Here is a 23,704-nt window from a genome sequence, read left to right on the forward strand (position 1 = left end):
AAACCATGCTTAAAACTTGGGAAATTAATATAATTTGCCAGTAGGTATAATGTTTTGTTGCTTCCCTCTCTTTTTTTCCTATTAAAAAAATACCCTCCATAATAATACACGTTTCATTTTAAATTATCGAGGTTGTATCTTAACACGTACTAAACCTTTTGAGAGTATTTAATAACTTATTCAACTATCCAAGCTATTTTATTAAATTTTAACACCGTTTCGATCAGACTACTCAACCTAAACCATAAAAGTTCGATTGAGTTGAATTTTAGGAAAACAAAAATTTGGGTCATTCAAATATGACATTTGTTTATTAGGTCAACCCGACTAACCTGAAAATAGGGTTACAACTCATCCTTACTCGACTTTTAAGATTATTTTAAAAAATAATAATATTTGACGTTTATAACCGATATTAGTGATGCATTGTGACTTATAAATGTTTATATCTAAGTTTTATGAGATCTTAGAACCCAATCTAACTCGAAAAGATTGGTTTAGGTTGAGTTGTGAAATCTATTCGCGTTGTTCGAGTCACCAATTCAACTAACCCAAAATTTCGAATTAGCCTAAAAGATTTCTCCAACCTAACACAATCCATATACGTGTCGTGGGACTAAATTTAACGAGCCGACTAAGCTATATAAGATTTGTAAACTCATTGGATGGATTATTAGTTAAGATTAGAAAATATAATAAGATTTAAAGGAGGAGAGAGAAGGCAGCTAAGTTGATGTTTAGATTAGATATTTAATTAATGGCTAAAGAATTGGTCCATTCTAAATATTAAAACCATTTCCACATTTCATTTAGGAAGACCCTGAAAAACATAGTCAACAATATCACATAATATTGATTTAATAATAATCAAAGAAGGAAAATAAATAAATAAATAAATAAACAATGTTTATCTTCAATGCCTTAATGTTGTTCATGTTCCTTCCATATTTGGCCCTTTAGAACTCTGCCCCTTCGCCGCATACTATCTTCTTCTTTCTTTATTTTTCTACCTTCTAATTTGACCCTTTAGTTTCCAACGCCCTTCAACTTTTCAAATTATTTAATAACCTTTTTTACTTTTTTTAATTATTTTATGCAAAACTAGATGAGCCAATTTCCGTAGTATAAGTTTAATTTATGATTGTTGGACTGCTTCGTGGAATTAAAATTTAGAGATCAGTATTAAGCTAATGTCAAGGGGTCATAGTAGCATTGGCCAAGGCCAATCAAGTAAGTGATCCTACCGTCGTTTGATTATAATTGCATACTGAATGATGATACGTGTTTGTGGCTTCGCACGTGTCATATGACGTATATGTAAACTGTTATGAAATGATATGTATATGATATGTTACGTGAATTTTATGATGTATGCGATAAATTGATATGTTATGATATGATATGTTGAAGGCATGCTCGGGTTATGTTATGTGACTATTACGGTATATGATATGGTATGATATGTGCATGATGTGAACTGCTATCTGCAAGGACATGAAAATGTTATGATATGAGATATGTGCAACATGAATGATATATGATATGATTGACATGCAAAATGACGAATTGACATGAAATACAACCCCGATACACACATGAAAGATATGATAAAAATGATATGATATGGAGCAATATGCTAGCGGGGTTGTAGTATATGATAATGAAAATGGAAAAATGTTGGGACCTCATGCATTATTGTGTGTTTATGCATTGGGGGATACCCCTTCTCCTTTCACGATAGTATGGACAGGTACGGTACGATGTAGGAAAATGATCATTATGTTTACCATAATGATGCCAAGATGATCGCTATTCTTAATGAATGTCCGACATCAACAGCTACTAGAGAATGCTCACCCAACCAGAAAGAGGCCCAGGAGGTGTGCGAACTGGCTGGTGGGTTCATATTCGCACGTGTGAACCGTGTGTAGGAAAATTAAGTACAAATTCAATTACCTGTTTAGGATAGCCGTTGTAGGAAAATAGACCGATATGATAGATCCCACTCATGATTTGCATGTGCTTGCATTTAACCCCGATAGAGGGTCACTTACTGAGTATTTCTTAAAATACTCAAGCCACGTGCTACTTCTATTTCAAGTCAATGCAAGGCATCCCTGTGCGGTTGACGACGACATCGCAATTCGAGACTATGACACAAGCATAGGGTAGATGTACTTTTAAAGTATGAATTTATACTCTAAATTCATGATGTATGATGGCCCAAGCAAGCTACCTTGTAGCACATGCGTGTGTCACAATGAGGACAAACATTTTGAGACGAGTGTCTGGGACGACTTCCTTTGAAATGAGTTTTTCAAGGACAGTATTGAACGACACATGCATGCCAATATTGCTCCCCAACCCACGTGTCGGAGGTTGAATTATGCACCTATTATTTGAAACATATGTTGTAAACAGTTTAGCATGGACACGTGTGAGTCTGATGCTTGAGAGAACCCGGATGGATGAATGTTCGGGAAGTCCCAATGAGATGATTAACATACGGGCCAGTTCCCAACAGATGTGTTCGAGCAATTCAAGATGGTCGATGTGTCCCGAGACATGGGACAACATCACGATGCATGAGTTGTGTTGTTGAGAACCGAGACGACAATAATATCCGGCATTGTTGTGTGTCATATATCAGGAGAAAAAGGTTTTTTTAATCTATTAAAATGTCCAAAAATACATATTATTATCTTTCAGCACAAGGCATGCGGCACTTATAAACGATTAAAAGCATATACCCAAAGATCTCACTCTCTTTCAAAGGCCAAACTGAAGGGCTAATTAAGCACAAACCATGCCGCTAAGGAAATGAATATAAATGGACTGTTAGCTATGAATGTGTTGTTCATTGAAGAAAGGCCAACGAAGCATGTTCTTATTGCGATTAGATATTCCATTTTTGTTGTCATTTGCTCAAAGAAAATGACAAATTCTTCCATTGAAAATATTTAAAACCATTTCCATGTTCCATTTAGCAAGACTCCCAAAAAGATATTCAACCATGTCGGATATTATTTGGTTTAGTATTAAAAGGAGAAAGAAATGATGTTTATCTTCAACCCCTTCATTTTCATTATAATATTATACAAAATCCTTTACTTATAAGCCTTTCTTAGCCTTCTCCTTTTTGCATTCCAAATCCTTTTGCTCTTTCCACCTAACTTCCTTCACCATTTCGCCCTTTACATCTTTGCGGCCGCTCAAACCCAACACTGCCCCTTCGCCGCATACTCATTTCTCGTTTCTTTATTTTCCTCACTCTCTGTTCTACTTCTTCTACTGATATTGTTCTTATTTGGGTTCATCTAATTTGTAGTTTCCCTCGTTGAAATCCTTAAATTCTATCCAGATTTGCTAATGGCTCCATTGTTCTTGCTTTGATCTCTTGATTTCGCTGTTGAGCACATTTTTTTAGGGTTTCTTTTTGTTTTTCTGGATCTGGGTATTGCTGATTATCGATAATATAGCTGAAATTGTCTGTTCTGGCTTCTGGGTTTTTTCCAAATCTGTAAATTATTTCTGGGTTTGTGAGATCTAGCACATTGGGCCTTTCTTTTTTGTGAACATGGCTTACGACCATTTGGATCCATCAAAAGGCTATTCAGTTGCTTCTGGGCCAGGTCCAGCTTCAAAGCCTGCATCTGAAATGAAGATCTATCAGTTCTTTGTTTTCTGTATTCCAATTGTTGTCACTTTCATTATTCTCCTCCTTTTCTATCTCCTTTATCTTCGTCGCCGAAGGGCTGATTGGAGCTCCATCCGAATGCGAACCTCTACTACAGTCAACAACAATGACATCTCAACAGTATGGTCTTTTTTTTTGTGTGTGTTCTTTGCTTTGTTCTTAATTATTAATGATTTTGATCTTTCCCTTGTTGTTGGAGCAGGCTGAAGTTGGGTTGAAGAAGGAATTCAGGGAGATGCTTCCCATTATTGTGTACAATGAGTCATTCTTTGTCACTGACACACAGTGAGTGGCTTTTTTCTTATGTCTGGTTTCTGTATTCTGGTTGTTTGTTGTCCTTAATTCTTCTGATATGTCTTGTTTGTGAACTTAGAATGAATTGAAGAGCAAGGGAACCTGCACTAGTTTCTTTTTAAATAGATAGTATCACTTCACTTTCTAAATTGGTCGTGGATTCGTTTAGTTTTCGTGTCGTATAGTAAAAATGTTGATCTGCTTTCAAAGGAGAATTTGAAAATCACAAAATTATGAAAATGTGCTGTTTGAGTTTGGAATAATGAAGAGAGTTAGGTGTTGATGATAATTAAAGGGATATTGTTTGTGTGTTTGTGTGTTGCTGTAGATGTTCAGTCTGTTTAGGGGAATACAAAACAGAAGATAAGCTTCAGAAGATACCATCATGTGGGCATGTATTTCACCTTGAATGCATTGATCATTGGCTATCCAACCACACTACTTGCCCGCTCTGTCGCCACTCCGTCCTTTCTCCGTTACCTCAAACGCCACATGTTCAGATCGATATGGGACTCGAGTCATCGAATGAACAACAACACGAAGAAGCAACTCCCCCAGACAGTAATCAAGCTTGTCAACATACAACATCTCCGGTGTAAGACTACATTGGAGAGGGGGAAGAATCATTCATTGCTGCAGTAAAAAGGGATATGCATCATTGGATAATTCATCGAGAGGAGACGACCCGAGGGAAAACTTGGTACGTAAATAGCTGTTCGATTGCAAATTATCAATGCTATCGACCCTCTTTTTAGGACCATGACAACTTCAAAGTACTTTGTTCCATATCCAAACAGAGCAGGAAGCTCTTGTTGTCAATTCTTTGTTTTTGAGCTCATTGGGACCAACCTGGCAGAACAGACCCTCAAGACCAGACATGCAATCTATGTATTCATAATATATAAATAATTTCCAGATTGTGATAAGGTTTTATTTGACTATTTGTCTTGGTGTTGTTCGGAACTGTCTTTGTCACTACAGAAAGATGTTCTTTGTAAGTTATTATTATGTTTGGAGGCATATCTAGTAATTGGATGAAGAAGTTTCCTTGTTGGTGTGGCTAATATATCTTTTAAGATATCAACAGATTAAATAATGGGCTTGTCTTTGCCTTACTGCCCAGCCATTAACTGATGAAGACTTTTTGACTTGGAAGTTCATATTATCATAATGTTATCCATTTGACTTCAGGTTTAGATTAGCATACATAGAGTCCATTTAGAACAATGGTTATGACCTATTTAGGAAGTATACAACGCTCGTGTGAATAGTTGATTTGCGTGTTCCTGTCCTATGTAGGTATAAGCTGAATGAACCGTAACCAAATACTCAAATTTGTGCGATTGATACTCGAGTCATAATTTGGAAAGGTCAATGATATCATGCTTTTCTGTGTGAAGCAAGTAGTTCAGAAGCTTTTTGAAACACGTTTGAAGTATCTATCATGTAATTTCATTTTTGGAAATAGAAAGTTCCTCTTAGATACTTATACCAACAACGATTTAGTATTCAACACGAACTAGTGTTTCTGATTCGAAAGAGAGATTGTACGAACACATCCATCACTTGTGATACTAGGGAGCCAACAAAATGAATGGATTTGTGTAACCAATTCTAGCTCCGAGAATCCATAGATGGATTGTGAAGAGTGTAACGTAATCAAATAAACTTCTAAAAGCAAATAACATAATCAGTATTCAGCACATCGTCTATGAAGATTCATCTTTTCCACTCTAAACTCAATCCTTCACGATTCACCTTGTTTGGTTGAAAACCCTTTTCCATGCCAAGACTGGGTTTTGTCAGCCGATCCCAACCAAGAATGTGAGGCAGGGCAAACTATGAAAACGTCAAAACAATAAAACAGAAATAAGTTATCAAATGAATTAAACCCAAATGATGATTAGCACAGACAGAAGAAAATATCTAACAAAGAAGACACATGTATACTCAAATCTAGTAGCAATTTGATGAACACAGCCAAGATAACACGCGTTTGATTTTATAACTTTAATTGGGGCTTTAATTGAGAGTTTATTTGAGTAGAGAAAACAAAAAAAGGAAAAAAGGAAAGTCAACCTCAGTTCTGGGGTGTTCAAAAATATGGTTTGGTTTGATTTTTTTTTTTTTTTTCCTCGTAAACCCGAGGAGGTCGGTTCAGTACTCGGGTTGAGGGCCTTAAATATCAAGTCGGACCAAACCAACCCAATGCCATTTTATTTTCTATTTGGTGCCCAGCAGCTCATTATTTTTAAGCTCAACATATCTTTAAGTAGTTAGGTTTAGGTTGCTGGTCTACCTCTCGGCTATTGCTATGTCGCGCTTGCTCATGTCTCAAAATCACCCTCTAACTCACCATGCTGCTCCTCTCAGTCGCTCTACCCCACTGTTGTGGCACTCACAGTGTCGTTCAGTTGACTGTCGCTCTGCCCTTTCTTGGTTTCTATCTCCCCCAACACCGGTATTGATAGTGACCACTAACAATTCTAATTTTCTCTCAGACCCGGCATCAGTGACTACTCTTTTTGCATTGGTTTCTTGGTTATGCGTTTTTCTTTAGCCTTGCCTTTTGTTTTAATTTGTTAGGTATAGATGGAAATGAGTGATTTCAAGGATGACACACCAAATATTAGTTTTCAAAGGCATGTTCTAATTCTAAACCATTAGAGAGAGAGAGGGATTAAAAGAATTTTGTAATGCTACATGTCTTAAGTTTGAGCTTCCCTTAAGAATAACAATAACTGAGACTAGCGAGTTTCTTGCAACTTATTCCTACTAGAAGCCCTTGCTGGCACCATTCTGACCACACCTACAGCATGCGATTTCTTTGACACTTGAACCTAGATTCGCATTGGTTGTGGCCAAAATCACTATTTCCAGCAAGCCCCACTTGATATCAGGTCTTGAATCACCTTAGTTTAATGATGCACGCTCCATTTAGGCGTCAATTGAAGTACCAGTGATCAGTAAGGCTTGGGTTCGCATAATCAAACTCCAAAAGCACTAGCCAGCACATATTCAATTCTGTTTTAGAGGTTTGATAAGTGTTGATACTCCTTGGACACTTTTGGATCCTCTTTAAGTGTGTTTTAGTCTTCAGCTCCGAGAGCATTTTAATTGCAGTTTCAGATCAATTTGAACACTCTAAAACACCTTTCAGCGAGGGATTGAATCCGTTCTGGGTAAGTTTAAGGCAGTAAAGTTCTGTCCAAGCCTTACTGAACTAAATTTTAAGCACTTAAGATCGTTTTCTAATCCTCGGATGCTCTTGGTATGTAGCTTGGGCACCTCTAACAATCACCTAAAACATTTTTGGCAAGGATTGGATGGTAAGGTTTCATTTAGAACACTCCTTTTTTTTTAATAAGATTATCAAACTCAATTCTAACCTCTAGGCGTTGTTTCTCTAGGTTGGAACACCATTGATTTAATTTAGGATTGATCTCTGTAGTAGTTTCTACCTCATACGTCTATTCAAATACGTGGAGAATGCTATATGTTTTCTTGTTAACTATATCAAGCGAAAGATATATCTGTCCATGATTTGTTATGTTTATGTTGAGCATGATGAATTGTGTAATATTGTACTATGGTTATGTGATGATAGCATGATGTATCCTTGGGTTATCTGAGTTATGCATCATATGTTTGTTGTGACCGTGTTGTTTTTTCTTTTTTGGGTATAAAACATGGTCTAAGAGCATGCCTAGGTAACATGCATTCTGGGGAGATTATGAGATGGAGGTTAGGACCTTGTGAGTTAGAAAGATTTGACTTCACAAGAGGGTCTAGACCAGCAAGCATCAACTAGACGTGGACATATAGAGATGAGCAAGATCAGAGAAGTGTCAAGGTAGCGTTGCTACATGAAGGTGGCTAGTGAGAGTTGGCTGAAGTGCAGTGCCAACAAAGGCGGTGTGAAACGCTCTGACTTTGCTTCTAAATGAGGGTGAGGCCAAGGTGGCCCTATTTGGGGCACGCTCCCTAGCTCATGTGAGGATATGCTGACGCTAGTTAGTTTTGCCATCGGCTGAGTCCGAGAGAAAGGTGAAGGAGGCCCCAAGTGGGATAGCTCACAACCATTTGGCAAGTTGTTTTGTCGTGCTTATGCTGTGACTTCTGGAGATCGAGGGAAGGTCTATTAGTGGAAGTCCATAAGTAGTGTGCAAGTCCCATATTTGTTCTGATGTACAACGATTTCCCAACAAGTCAATTAGCAGCAATCTAGACTCTGCTTTCGCAAGAGTTGGTGCCACAAAGAGGAATTTTGTGGTTGGCTTGCGAGACTCACCCTGAGGGGTGTACCGTTCAACTGCTCAGAGAATATGTGTATTGGCTACGAGAAGTGCCAATGTTGAAGTTGGGGCAAGGTTGTCCCCAAGCTGACCACAAGGCGTTAGTAAAATAAGCATTTTGATAAAAGACTAGTCATATGCTTAATGATCAGTTCCAATGGGTCAAGTTGACAGCCAATCCAGAGTTCGGATTGTAATCGAGGATGATGTCGAGATTAAGTGGGGGAGAGTGTCACAATCCATGGAGTGATTGTGCCACGAGAGAGTCATCAAAGACAATGACTAGTTTAAGTGGGGCAGAATGTCACAATCATACTATGAAAAAAGTAATTTATGACTCTCACGTGCAATCATGACAATATGGCAACACAAAGAGGCGCCCAATAGGCCACGTGAGGGTCGAGACAAGACAATGCCATAATGCAACCGAGAAGGATGGAGCATCATCCAACACACCATATAAGGTGTACATTGAAGCCAAGAGTGTCAAAGATAAACAAGCAAACAAGAGTGTCAAAGATAGGAATATTGAAGGGCCGAGTAGAGTCCCAGGCCTTAACCTTGAAAGTCAGGGTTTTAAAAGAAATTTGGGTATGCAGTTCTGGAGTCAAGTCCATCCATATGAAATATGAAAGCTCACCAAACTTGGTGTCGATTGGACATCGGACGGACACTCCACAACACTATATGATCATTTTCCACTACACTTGTCGGCTGAAAATGTGATATGAACCACGACCAGGAATTTCCATAACTTAAGGTCCAATTACAAGGACAAGGGCCAAGAAGCTACAACAAACCTTGTACACTTATATTCAAGCTATGGTGAGCTCATCAAAGAAAATTTTAGAAGACGTTGGAGACCTCTATTATATGGTGTGCAAAGTTAAGCTTCAAGAAAGAGATGCATTAAAAGCACTCTAAGTTGCATTTAATGAACTCAGCTAAATTTATGGAACTAGTCTAAGAATGACTAATAAGCACATTTTATTCATTGCACTATTTAATTATAATTTAAATATTTATTTGTTTTTCATAGGTTACCATATTCCACCATTAACTCGCTTTTTTATGGAGGTTAAGGATTTCTCATTTACTAGCCAATTTAATTTGGGAGTTATGTGTCATATAGGTTAAGCTTGTTTTCTTTGACTAGAGACATCACATTTTGGAATTAAAAAAATAATAGAATTTCTATTTTTTTAGCTTCGTTGAGAGCTAAGATTTTCTTTGCAAATTCTTGTGTTTAGAACTTGCATGCTAGAGTCATTCAAGTGGTATTGATCAAACCTCTTGTGGAGTGATTGAATCACAAGTTTAGAAATAAGTTTTCTTTACCCTTGATCTTGATCATCAAGGTAATCTGTTCCATACTTTTCCTTGGGTTGATTCCATATATATTTAAGTTTCTTTAGCATGTTGACATTCTGTCTAAAAAATTATATAGAAAAAAAAAAAACATTATTTTTGTGCTTTAATTTATGTTGACATATTTTATAAAGTGTTTAGATCTAGATCTTTTATCAACATTTGGTTCTTCCTTAAGATCTTCTAAATCAATTTTCTTGTTGGTATCCTTAAGATCTTCTAAATCAATTTTCTTGTTGGTAAATTGATTAGATTTTGCCAATCATTTACAGAAGAGAGAAAGGGAAAAAAAAAAAAGAAAAAAAACTTGAGGTTAAATGTCTCTTTTTTTCCTCTTGATTATTATATGTAACTCTCATATGTTACTCAAATGATATAGAATCAACCCAAGAGAAAGTATGGAACGGATTATCTTGATGATAAAGATCAAGAGTAAAGAAAACTCTGATTCGAATCACTCCACAAGAGGTTTGATCAATACCACTTGAATGACTCTAGCATGCAAGTTCTAAACATAAGAATTTGTAAAGAAAATTTTAACTCTCAACACAGCTAAAAAAAATAAAAATTCTATTATTCTTCTTTAATTCCAAAATGTGATGTAGTCAAAGAAAAGAAGGCTTTATATAACCTTTACAACTTTAACCTATATGACATCCTAAATTAAATTGGCTAGTAAATAAAAAATATCCATAACCTCCATATTAAAATGGCTAGTTAATAGTGGAATATGGTAACCTAGGTAGGTTACAATATACCTCCTATATGAAAAAAAAAACAAATATTTAAATTAATATTAAATAGTGTAATGAATGAAATGTGTTTATTAGTTATCTTTGGACTATTTCTATAAATTTAGCTGAGTTCATTAAATGCAACATAAAGTGTATTTAATGCATCTCTTTCTTGAAGCTCAACTTTGCACAACATATAATGGAGGTCTCCAACGTCTTCTAGAATTCCCTTTGATGAGCTCACCATAGCTTGAATATAAGCGTACAAGGTTTGTCGTAGCTTCTTGGCTCTCGTCCTTATAATTGGACCTTGAGGTATGGAAATTTCTTGGTCGTGGTTCATATCAAAATGCCTCAAAATGGACCTTAGGGGAAGACATGATGTCAGCTCTCCTTTAAAATGGGTTTCTTGGTCGTGGTCGTGGTTCATTGTGAGACGAGTGTCTTGAATACCTTTCTTTAAAATGGGTTTTTTAAGGACCGTGTTCGACATCACAAGTATGCCGACATTACACCCCAGCCCATGTGTCGGAGGTTGGATCATACACCTGCTATCTGGTACGAAATTCATAAATGATATGGCATGGACATGGAAAGGTTCAATACCTCCATAGAACCTGGATGGATGGATGTTAGGAATGTCTTGATATTATGAACGACACATGGACCCTTTCTTGATGGCATAACTAAGCAAGCTATGATGGTCGACACCCCATGTCATTTCATGGTTCCTCTAATAAAAATGTGACTTGGTTAGAACACTTTTGCATGGGTCATCCTATTTAAAGTTTTGAGAATATGTTTCTAAATTCCTGTCAAAGAATCCAAGTCTCTAGTTTTCAATGTGATACATGTGAATTCTCCAAATATACTCATATATCTTTTCCCATAAGCCAAAATAAAAACTCTATCCATTTGATTCATAGATCAATATGGGAACCCTTAACTGATTCATAGATCAATATTGGAACCCTTAACTGTTCCAAGTATTTCTGGGGCTCGTTGGTTTCTCACATTAATTGATGATTACACTCTAGTCACGTGACTATTTCCTCTCAAACAAAAATCAAAGGTTAGTAATATTATTCCTACCTTCCACTCAATGATTCAGACTCAATTTGGAGTCAATCTCAATCCAACTTTATCCCCATATTTTCAATCTCAGGAATAAGGCATTATTCATTATTTTTCTTGTGTTATTACACCGCAACAAAATGGAGTGGCTGACAGGAAAAATGGACACCTTTAAACACTAACTGACCACGAAAACATGCCAACAACTTACAGAGGAGTGGTAGTTCTTACTACAACTCACTTGATTAATCGCCTCCCATCTCGTGTCCTGAATAATCTAAGGTCTCTCTTCAGATGTAGAACATGGAGATTGAAGAGAGTCCTTGCGGAACTATTGAACCCCTGGATACACTAAATGAGTTGTTATTGAGTCCATGCCTACTATTGATTCTAATTATAAGTCTACTTCTACCACTGCAAAGTTACCAACTGAACCATACACTCCACCTCCATTGCCAAATCTATTGTTCTCTCAAGTATATTCTCGAAGACAAGTCATTTCAGAATCGACAAGTCCAAACAACCAACTCTACTCAAAATGAGGATGTAACACAAGTACCAATAGATGATAGACCCAGCTTTTCGAAAACCTACTAAAGAACGCACAAAACAACACTTTCACTCCCTATCAAACTATATCTCTCTTGAGAAAGACTATCTCCATCACACAAGAGTTTTATGGTGAGTCTAAATTCAGTTGTTATACCTAACACAGTTCCTGAGGCTTTATCCAAAAGAGTGGTAGGATACCATGAAAGAAGAACTGCATGCTCTAGAAAAGAATAACATGAGGGAGGTTGCAGATAGGCTCAAAGAAAAAAATATAGTTAGGTGTAGGTGACTTTTTACGGTACAAGGTTGATGAAAGATTAGAAAGGTACAATGCAAGGTTAGTAGCTAAAGGATACACTCAAACTTACGATATAGATTACCAAGAGACATTTGTCCAAGTTGTGAAGATGAACACTATAAAAATATTGTTCAAATGGAAAAAGAACTTGAAGAAAAGAAATTTTATTCAAATCGAACAATTCTCTTGCATTGGAAGTTTACTCTGATGCTACCTATGATGATTCAATAGTGGACAGAAGATTTGCTACGGGGTATTGTACTTTTCTTGGAGGTAATTTAATAACATGGAGAAGCAAAATGAGGTGGCTAGATCATCTATCAAATCAAAATTACGAGCTATTGTACAAGAACTATGTGATCTCTTATGGTTGCAAATAATTCTTGATAACTTACAAATTAAGTGAGAAATTCCGATGAAGTTGTACTACTACAACAAATCAGCTATCAATATTGCACATAATCCTATCCATCATGAAAGGACAAAGCATATTGAAACTGATCAATATTTTATAAAGGAGAAATTAGAGGAAGGGATAGTGCGCAACAGTTATGTGTCCTCTCAGCTTTAATTAGCAGATATACAAACAAAAAGACTTCACAACTCTATGTTTCATGAGTTAATATCCAAGCTAGGAATAGATGATATATGAATGTCCTTGACTTAAGGCATGAATTAATATCCAAGCACGGAATGGATGGATTATATCTATTCCTCAACTTGAGGGAAAGTGTTCAAAGAGGGAAAGTAATAAGGGAAGTAATTGAACCTATCTGTATCTAAGATTTACTGTTTCCTAATATTTAGGAATTCATTCAGATTAATATTACTTAGTATCTAGGGATATATTTAACGTTTTTTTTTTTTTTTTTGGGTACTAAAAGACATTTCAAAAGCATATAATTCAGTCTGTTCTATCCACTAGGCTGCTGTTTCCTATATTTACTGTTCTTTTTTTCTTTTTTTTTTTTTAATGACAAGATCTTCTATTAGATATCAACTATGCTATAATGATGCTGCATCTAAATACAAATCAGGATATTCTGATGATCTAAAAGATAAATTAGAGAGAGATGCAATTCATACACTGCAAGCTGTCTTCATCACAGAAAATTCGCCTGCTGTGAAGGGAACACTCAAGAATTCTTTGGTACTTTGCGTGTTATTAACAACATCTGCAGAAAAGGGAAGAATATAAATTCAGCTGAGGGTAAGTTCTTCATAGAAACAGTGACAGAAAATAAGTTGATCAAGAAAAATAGATTTAAAAAATGAATAACCAAGCATCAGTACAGACAATCTATAAAATTGGATGATTGCTGAATAAGGTCTTATATATAAAGATAATGAGCTCAATGTTTCGAAATCTAATCAGTAGAGTCACGATTTGCTTTGTCAAACCTCCCAATTGCCAAAGATCATGAAATTGAAAATTCCAACAACCTTTATTCCATATAAAATTGAGGAAGCAATAGACATAGGACAACAAAAAAGGTACTCACGCACACAAAGCGTTCAGCTTAAAGCAAGCAAGACATTTTAATCCTACAGTGCATAACAAGTCAATATCTGATCTTTCAAATGAATTGACTTTAGCAGTGAACTTTTCTCTTTAATGTTTTGTATCCTTACTCAAAGAGATGAAATAGCCATTGCCATCTGCATGGGCCTTAATTGATAAGCTCTTCCTTACTTGACCAGCAGTACTGCAAGAAATTACTCAACAAAATAAACCGAAAGTGCTGAATGTAAAATATTTCGTTAGTTTTTGTTAATACCGTGTCGTTAATAAAGCAGCCTCATTTTATTTGTTTTTATTCTTTTATAAGATATTTAATTATTTCTCTAAGAAATGGGTATTATATTGCATTAGAAATAGCAATGGAACCAACCTTGAAAGCATTCCAGGGTCATGGAAGAATTCGCAAGAGTCTCTGGGACCCAAACTTATTAAAGTACCAACCTCTGTTGGGTTCAATGAAAAGAACTGCAATATATAAATTGAATTAATCAGGAAAGATGCAGTATAAGTGAGTATATACTGTGAGACAAAAATATGGAAGAGTAGAATCCACATGTTAGATACATTAGAGTTCAACATATATATAATATGATGTATATAGGCTTACATTGAAGCTGTAAATTAAGAATAATAAAATTACAATAAACTGCAAATGATTAAGAAGCTTTTGTGTTCACATATATCCTGTGACACTCCCTTAAGCTTGAGAAAATATATTAATTATCCTGAACTTGTTACAAAGGTAATCTATTCCAACTTCATTTAAAGTTTCCGTGAAAATATCTCCTAATTGCTCTTGAGTGACTTCACATATCCAGTAGACACTAAATCTTATTGTATTTTCTCACAAACAAAATGACAATCAATTCAATATGTTTGGTCCACTCATGAAATATTGAGTTGGATGCAATAAGAAGAGCAACTTAATTGTCATGCCACAACCTCTAACTCCAATATAGCCTAATTCAATCAGAGATGATGGACCAACATTATTTGATTGTCATATTTCTGTAGTTTGATTCAACACTTGATCATGAGACACAGAAACTACATTTTGTATCTAATTCTTTTCATGAGGCCAAATTACCTCTAACAAAAAACACAAATAGTCAAAAGTCGATCTTCTATCTTCTTTTATCTTGCCCAATCGGCATCCGAAAAGCACTGGATCTTCGTATGATCATGTTTTTCATATAAAATTTCACGTCTAGAGATAGCCTCAAAAACCACAGAATGTTTTGTACTATAGTCCACTGTGGGTGAAGTCATAAACTAACTCACAATGCTTACGGAATAAGTGATGCCTGGTCATGCCACCATAATGTAATTCAACTTTCCAACCAATCTTTTGTATCTCTCAAGGTCTTTAAACGGTTCTCCATCCTTTGTAAGTTGCAAACTAGACATCATTGGAATACTAGATGACTTGGCTCCCAATTTTTCAGTTTCAGATACTAAATCAAACACATTCTCTCTGTAACATAAAGATAGCCTTCTTGCTTCTCATTTCTTCCATACCCAAGAAGTAGATTAAAATTCTCAAGTCTTTAGTATGAAATGACTTTAAAGGAAAATTTTGAGAAATAACATGTTTGATGTATCAGTTCAAGTGATGACAATCCCACTCTTGAAAGAAGCTTTGGAAAAACCATCACCAGCAAAGGGAAAGAAATCTCCTCAGGCAAGTCAATCCAAATATGTCGAAGAAGACAAAACGAAACTTTGCAAAGCTAAACCACGACATGGCTTCCTCCTTGAACCAAAAGAAGAATTTCACGAAACTCAAGACCACGGGCTTCTATCAATAGAGCAGCTTTGGCCAGCATGAATGGAGAAATAGGAAGAGGAGCCATATTGTCAAAATCTTAAAATAATAATTCAAAAGCTTTCAAGAAAGAATCTTCAAGAATATCCAACCTTCATATTGAAATTCACTAGCTGAATGACAAATTCCACACTAAGCAAACTTTTGAAGGCAAACTCAGAAACGTCACCACGAGGTGGAGGGTCTTGTTGTTGAGTGAATAACTCCTCTAGCTAAACCTAGAATTGGATTGGGGAACGTTAGGAGCATCATGGGTTTAGGAGGTTGATGGAATATCCCAAAGGTAATCGAAATATAAAAGGAGAATCCTTTGTTCAACCTACTTCCATCCCTCGTTAGTGTGTGTGATGTAAAGTTAATCCTCTAATGTAGTATAATTAATATTGCAATATGTAGTATAATTAATATTACAATAGAGGCTGTAACGATTCTCCCACATGCGTAGTCATGAAAGTTACTGATAGTACAATCTAAGGGAAACTTCCAGTAGACATCTGAACTGCAAATACAAAGAATGGAGAAAGAAAAATTGACCTGTTTTTTTGTCCAATCATACTTGCGCTCCCCTATGGCAGGAAAGAACGTCAGCAGTATTGAACCACGTCGATCAATTACAAGACTCCCAGACTATAATACAAACATACAAAGAGTGAAAACAAAATTGATTTTACTTTATAGATATATATATATATTTATTTATTTATCATTATATACCTCTAATTTAGTGAAAGTTGGCAGACAAGGAAACATTGAGACTCCAGCTTTGCCCTTATATACATTATAAGCAGCATAAACTCGGTCATTTTCATTCTTTGGGACTGCAAGAGAAAAAAGTTAGGCCATTAGACACAATAAAGACACTCATGTCTTGAAAACTTGGAAGATAAATATGAAATCTGTGTCCTTGATATATGGATGGAAAGGTTATGATGCCTTTCTCTCTTTCAGCTTCCACAATAAATACTTTTAGAGATACTCCTGGTGGCTGTTACTTTAGGAATTCCTTTTTAAAAAAAAAAATTGTAGAATCTTTTTCATGGAGTTTGTTTTTTTATCTAATCCCCACATGAAATTTCATCTTTTATTGAAATTACTTTACCTCATACCACCACTAAAAGCCTGCACTTAACACCGAAGTAGGAAAATTAAGGCATACTACAGTATATAACCAGCAGATTATATTTCAAAATGTATAAGAATTTTCATTGCTAAACAATGTACCTGTATTAGTAAACTTTTGTCCTGGAATGCCGACTCCAGATGAGAAAGGATGTGACCCAAAAGCATGGTCAACATGACCAGCTTTCTTACACACAACTTGTTCAAATAGCTGGTTCCTGTTTCCATGTTATATAATGACTTATTAATTGAATTTTTAAGCATCTACAAAAGGAGGGGGAAACTAAAAGTAAAATTGGTCCAAAATCTGAGGCTATGTAGCATTATTATTAATCTACAAGTTCAGAACACTGAATGGAGAAAATTAGGCCATAAAATATGAGTTAAAGAAAATAGTTATACATCAAACATTTTTTATTTAATCATTTACATGTTCTTAACCAGTAAAAAGTTTAACAAGGAACAAACTTTTTATTAATAAGAGGAAAGTTACAAGGGAGTTCAAACACCCAGTCTGTCAAAAGAAAATTACCTAAAAATTCCAAAATTTCCTATCCAAAGACATCAACGTTGATAAATGCCCTCTAGTTTCAAAAAAATATCATTTAGAGAGTAACCAGAAAAAATTGAAGAAAGCGAGCACCACTTAGACGACTCAAATTCATCCAAATCTATAATATCATTTCATGCAAGTTAAGAATACTCTGGTTCCTTTCAAACCAAATCTTCGGGAGGAAGGCTGTGACTGCATTGATCCACATCCTGGCTATGAAGCGGAGATTAAGACCATCTATAGGCTGGGACATTACCCCAACGATTCAAATTTATCCAAATCTATAACCCCATTTCATACGAGTTAAAAATCCTTTGGTTCCTTTCAAACCAAATCTTCGGGAGGCAGACTGTGACTGTAAGGCCATCTATAAGCAGGGATATTACCCCCGGAATTCTTCCCAAAAAATGCCATTATTGCTGCGCATAAAAACAAGGAAGAATATATGATTCTGATCTTCATTTGCCTTCAGGTTACATAGCCATGCCAAATTGGCCAGTCTTTACTGCAATGTACATGCAATATTTAACCCTTCCTGATAAAAAATCAAGTGAGGATAATGATCTTCTGTGGGCTTCTAGTTTTGTCAAATAGTTTGGAACAGCATTTTGAACACAAAAAGAAGCCCTGATGATCTCCTTAGCCAAAAACATAACCGAGAGAATGTGCCAAAAGAATCTTGAATCACCTTTTTCTTGAATCTGAATGTCTTGCAAAAATGATAATTCAGAACTCAGTTTCCCATTTCCTCTTCTTTTAAATTTCTTCTCGTGATGAGTTTTCCAGATCGATAAATTTCATCCCAGCAATAAAAAACTGAACATTTTGTAAATGTTAAAGATTTGAGAGAATCAAAATAATCTATATTTCATTCACTAAAGGGAGATAAGTATACAAGTGTACATTGTAGACTTGATTATCACACTGCAATTTTGTCAAAGTTGTGATATTAAATCCCAATTCAATAAGAAGTTGACATATCCAAACTAACTCACATACAGATAGTGTCGTTGCTCTATTTCGATTCAACACTTAAAAGTAACAGCACATTCTATTTCTTACTCTTCCAAAAAATCAAATTACCACGAATACACAATATCCTAGCCCAGTGGGAACGGTAGGATACTGTCTCACAATACTCACTGAATAAGTTATGTCTAGTTGAGTCATTATAAGATAAATGAGTTTTTTCTCACTAACCTCCTATATCTATAAGCAATTCTCCTTTTGTGAGCTGTAAATTGGGCATCACTAGAGTACTACATAGCTTAGCCTTTAACTTTCCTGTTTCAATCAACAAGTCATGTACATATGTTATTTGTGATAATAGATTTCTTCTTGCTTCTTTTCACCTCAAATCCTAGAAAGTATTTCATTATTCTCAAATTCGTGATATGGAATTGGCTATGGAGAAAGATCTTGAGTGACTGGATGCCTAATGTGTCACCACTAGTCATAACAGTATCATCAACATACACAACAACAAGATAACATCATTTTCAGATCATTTATAAAAAACAGAATGATATGAACTTTTGCTCATTCCAAAGTCTTCAATCACCTAACTGAACTTTCCAAACTATGCTAATCCATACCAGGATTTACGAAGGCGACATACTTTTCCAATCTCCCAGAGCAACAAACCTTGGTGGTTGCTCCATATATACCTCTTATTGAAGATCAACATGAAGAAATGTTTTTAACATCAAGAAGATGCAAGGGCTAGTGGTGAATGGATGCTCATAAACGAATAACCTAATAGAAGTCAATTTAGCAACAAGAAAAAAAGTATCAAAATAATCAACACCATATGTTTGTGTAGTCTTAACAACAAGGAGAGCCTTCAATATAGCTATAGATCAATCTGGATTGACTTTGACAGCAAACGTCCATTTACAACTGATATGCTTCTTTCCTGGAAGCAGAGAAACTAAATCTCAAGTACAATTGCCATCTAAGGAAAAATTTTAGGAACAGATGCAGACTTCAAGGGTGCAATGAAAGAACATGTAGAAGATGAAAAATGGTCATATGAAACAAAAGAGGAAGTGGAAAAAGTGCACTGACATTTACTTTTACGAAGAACAAAAAAAAGATGATCATTTGTTCTTGGATCCAAGGACGAACAAGTCTCTTGTATAGGAAATGCAACTGAAGGAGGTAGCCATCGAGAACAAACCTGAGTAATAGGTGGGTAAGTGGAAATAGGTAAAGATGGAGATAGATCGTAAGAGTTCTCAGAGGAAACAATTGTGTAGACAAGAAAATCACCATTTTCCTCTTTTGCTCCCCCTGACTCTTACTTAAAAGTAGAGGACAAAAAAAAAAAAAAAAAAAAATCTTCAAAGATATAACAATAGAAGAGACAAAGTATCAAACAAGGCTAGGACAATAATACCGAAACCTATTTTGAACACAAGAATGACCAAGAAATATACTTTTTAATAACTTTGGATCTAGTTTGGTGAGTTGGGGGCAAACATCCTGAACAAAACAAGTACAACCAAATATTTTGGGTGTAAGAGAAAACAAATGTTATCGAGACAAAATCCAATGAGATATCTCACCCTTAAGATCTAAGGAGGGCATACGATTTATTGAGATACAAGTCGTCAAAACAACACCAACCCGAAAATGTTTTGAAACATGCAACTAAAACATGAAGGTTCTTGTTGTTTCGAGGAGATGACGATTCTTCCATTCTACAACCCCATTTTGAGATGGAGTGTCAATACAAGAGGAATGATGAAGAATTTCACATTCACCTAAATAAGAACTAAGAGCATGAGACAAGTATTATTTAACATTATCACTCCATAAAACTAAAAAAAGAACCACTAAATTGTGTTCGAATTTCAGCATGGAAGTTACAAAACTAAAAAAGCAACTCATAATGATTTTTCATTAAATACAACCAAGTTATATGAGAAGAATAGACCACAAAAAGTAATAAAATACTAAAAACCTCTCTTGGACTCAATAGGACATAAACCACGTACATCAGAATTGACTAACTCAACAAAGAGCATTACTTCATTTATTGACCCTGGAATACAAACTTAGACAATGAAATTTAGCAAACTGACACAATTCGCAATCTAAAGAAGACAAATGATTAGATTGAGGATAAAGATTCTTCAACACTGAAATAGACGGATGAATAAATTGACGACATTCTCCAAAGGGAGAGGACACTTGAGAGCATGTAATGGCTATAGATATTTGTGGTTAAAAAATGTAGAGATCTAGGGATTGACACCCTCTACCAATAGTCTTTCTCATCATAAGATTAAAAAATAAGCAATAACCCGAAAAGAATGAGACAAACAGTTAAGAGAACAAGTGAGTTTAGTAACAGAAATCAAGTTAAAGGTTTAATATGTTAAATTTAAGTCAAAGGGCAATGAAACTCAGTAGATAAGAGTGATAGTACCCAATTCTAAAACAATAGAGTTAATTCCATCACTATATTGACATTAGGTCAAGATGTAGATAGAAAAAAGGTTAGAGAATAACCAAAGATTAACTGTCATTTCATTCACTAAAGAGATATTTATAAGTGTACAAGGTAAATCCTAAATAGGAGAAAATAAAACGACAATGAAGAGCAAGATAACTAATATATTTACAGAAACCATAACTATGCTAATAATAATAATAAATCCAAAAAATTTCGAAGAGACCCTAAAAAGGTGTGAAAATCTAAGCATATGATTCTCACCAAGCACTAGATCTTCCCAAAACAAGAACTCTAATACTAATGCCAATCTAGGAGAGGGAAGATGCTGCGCCAATCTAGGAGAGGGAAGATATACTCTCCCAAGGACTTCTATGACTGCCATTTATTCTAGCTTTTGTGTGCCACCAAAAGTCTTCTTCTCCATGTATGCTTGCAATCATTTTGTGCTACAAATCATTATGGGCTTAAAAGAATCTGCATGCCCATCTTACAAAGCTAATATGGCCAAAATTTGTACTCCTAAACTACTGATTCCAAAAACCCTTCCCCTTCTAAGACCAAATTCAATTGACCAAGATGTTTTAGTTTTCCAACCCTGCTGCCCTTTTCACTCTTTTCTTTCCCTTCAATTTCCAAACAGATATTTCTTGGCATGAAGCAAAAGTAAGTCATCCTCCTCTTGATAGTTGAAAATTATTGCATCTATCTACTTTAATCAGCACCCTTTGCATGAATGGAAGCCAAAAATCTTCCAATTTCGGATTCCCACCAAGAGGCATAACTAAATAATGTATCAAGCATATCTTCACTTTACAATGGAATCTGATAGCTAGATGATCCAATATCATGTATCTCAAGATCCCTCAACTAAACCTAAAAACGGTTCAACTTTCCCCACCGAGATATTCCTAATATAGAAAAGAACCTAACCTTCCAGAGAAGCCATACCTTCTAGAGAACCCTTACTTTCTTATTAACAGAAAAAGCCCAAAAAACTCTTCCATCAACAGGTGACTCCCTCAATTCGGAACTCAGGATATATAAAAAAACCAAAAAAATCAATACCACACTTCGGACGTGAAAGATTACTGCAAAAGAATGCAGTGCGAGTCTCCTGACATTTGTGCTTGCACAAAGCACACCACTAGCAGAGCACAAAGAAGTAAGATCTTTGAATAAAGATAAGCAACCAGTCTTCAGAAAAAAATGAAAAAGAAAAACCTTACTTGCTTTGAAGTTTTCACCTACCAAGTCTCCCATTGTAAGAGGAAACAACATGGGTGATAAAAGATTTACAGGAAAATACATTTAGAGGATTGATGAACCGAAGGCGCTGGTTACAAGAATATGGAGAAAAATTAAATCCCTAGAGGCTAGAAAGAAGAGATCAAAATCCTCAATACTTGCTTAGGAACATTTTGCAACAGGGTTCTATGTTTTAGAACAAAATTTAGTTAAAATATGATTGAATATCTATTTTAAGAACTTATTGTTCATGTATTCTTATAAATAATCTATTTTTAGGTCGTGTGTTAGGGTCTTTGGGTGTTAAAGGAAAACCCTTGATTTCTTCAAAGTCTTACGACTTGGGGCAGGTGCAAACTTTTTCTAAAAAGTGAGAAATAACAAAGTAAATCAAATGCATCACATAGACTATATAGTCAGGAAGAAGTATAAACACAGCTCCAAAATAATCAACCAACTTATATATAGGAACCATTCTCTTTAAGGACAGGATTTCCCTTCAAACCTTGAAATCTTCCAACAACTCCGAGTATTTTAGAAATCATCCAACGCAACTTCATTTTCAAAACGAGCTTTCCGGAAATAAAAGTGCTAACATAAACATCGCAAAGTTCCCAAGAAGGCAACTATAAAATATCCAACTGAAGGAAAACCATAAGACAAACAAACCTTTTTTTTAAAAAAAAAAGAGAAATAACAAAGTAAATCAAATGCATCACATTAGACTGTATAGTCAGGAAGAAGTATAAACACACTTCCAAAATAATCAACCAACTTATATACCGGAACCATTCTCTTTAAGGACAGGATTTCCCTCCAAACCTTGAAATCTTCCAACAACTCCGAGCATTTTAGAAATCATCCAACGCAACTTCATTTTCAAAACGAGCTTTCCGGAAATAAAAGTGCTAACACAAACATCGCAAAACTCCCAACAAGGCAACTATAAAATTCCAACTGAAGGAAAACCATAAGACAAACAAACAAACAAACAAAACAGTAGAAAGTAGAATCCCTACCAGAAAAAATTACGTTTCCTTGAACATCGAGGAGTGAGGGAAAACAAACGAATGGATGATAACGAACAGCATTGCCAGAAAAGAGAAATGGAAGGTAACAAAAGAACATTGAGTCGCATAGGGCACAGTGCGGTAAGAACATTGATTTTAAGAGTGATTTAGCAGACAGTTCAAGGAGAAAGAAGAGAAAGGCATTGAAAACCAAAGAGATAGTAGCAGAGTGGTAAGAAATGGAAGTTAAAAAGGCGAGAGGAGGAGTCGATACCTGGAAAACCATCGCTGTAGCTTCAACATCGTTCTTCGGCTTCTTGATGAGCTGAAAATGGAGGGTTAGGTCGGGAACCGAGAGAATGAGGGAAACCCGTTTGAATCCTTAAGACGGACGGTACGGGACGGCTAATGAAGCCCTCATTTATATGAAGTTTTGTGGTAAGAAAATGCTCATATAAATAATTAATATTTAATTTTCCTTTTACTAATAATATTATTATTTATACTACAAAATTGCATTAAATAAATATGGATCGGAGAAAGTTCTAATATTTTAGTATAAATGGTAATATATTAAATTTAGTAGCTCCTCTCGACTCAATTTAGGACTTATCCAAGAAATTTTAAAAAATAAAATAGAGCGTTGGGAGTACGAAAA

At 35.4% G+C, this 23,704-nt stretch overlaps 2 protein-coding genes across 2 annotated transcripts; one reads left to right on the forward strand and one right to left on the reverse strand.

Moving 5' to 3' along the window:
- The first annotated feature begins 3,112 nt into the window (after positions 1-3,112).
- LOC111438892 (RING-H2 finger protein ATL7-like) lies at positions 3,113-5,007 on the forward strand. The gene is made up of 3 exons (XM_023076721.1): positions 3,113-3,817; positions 3,900-3,982; positions 4,320-5,007. The coding sequence occupies exons 1-3, from the start codon at positions 3,578-3,580 to the stop codon at positions 4,588-4,590; spliced, it is 594 nt and encodes a 197-aa protein (XP_022932489.1). The 5' UTR covers positions 3,113-3,577; the 3' UTR covers positions 4,591-5,007.
- Positions 5,008-5,446: 439 nt separating this feature from the next.
- On the reverse strand, positions 5,447-23,454 carry LOC111438891 (single-stranded DNA-binding protein WHY2, mitochondrial). Its single transcript, XM_023076720.1, has 8 exons — positions 23,321-23,454; positions 16,881-16,996; positions 16,374-16,477; positions 16,194-16,286; positions 14,205-14,299; positions 13,945-14,018; positions 13,399-13,487; positions 5,447-5,830 (listed from the first exon to the last, which is right to left on the reverse strand). The coding sequence occupies exons 1-8, from the start codon at positions 23,347-23,349 to the stop codon at positions 5,711-5,713; spliced, it is 720 nt and encodes a 239-aa protein (XP_022932488.1). The 5' UTR covers positions 23,350-23,454; the 3' UTR covers positions 5,447-5,710.
- Between the last annotated feature and the right edge of the window lie 250 nt (positions 23,455-23,704).

The sequence above is a fragment of the Cucurbita moschata genome, unplaced genomic scaffold (assembly GCF_002738365.1).
Source record: "Cucurbita moschata cultivar Rifu unplaced genomic scaffold, Cmos_1.0 Cmo_Scf00083, whole genome shotgun sequence".
Lineage (NCBI taxonomy): Eukaryota > Viridiplantae > Streptophyta > Magnoliopsida > Cucurbitales > Cucurbitaceae > Cucurbita > Cucurbita moschata.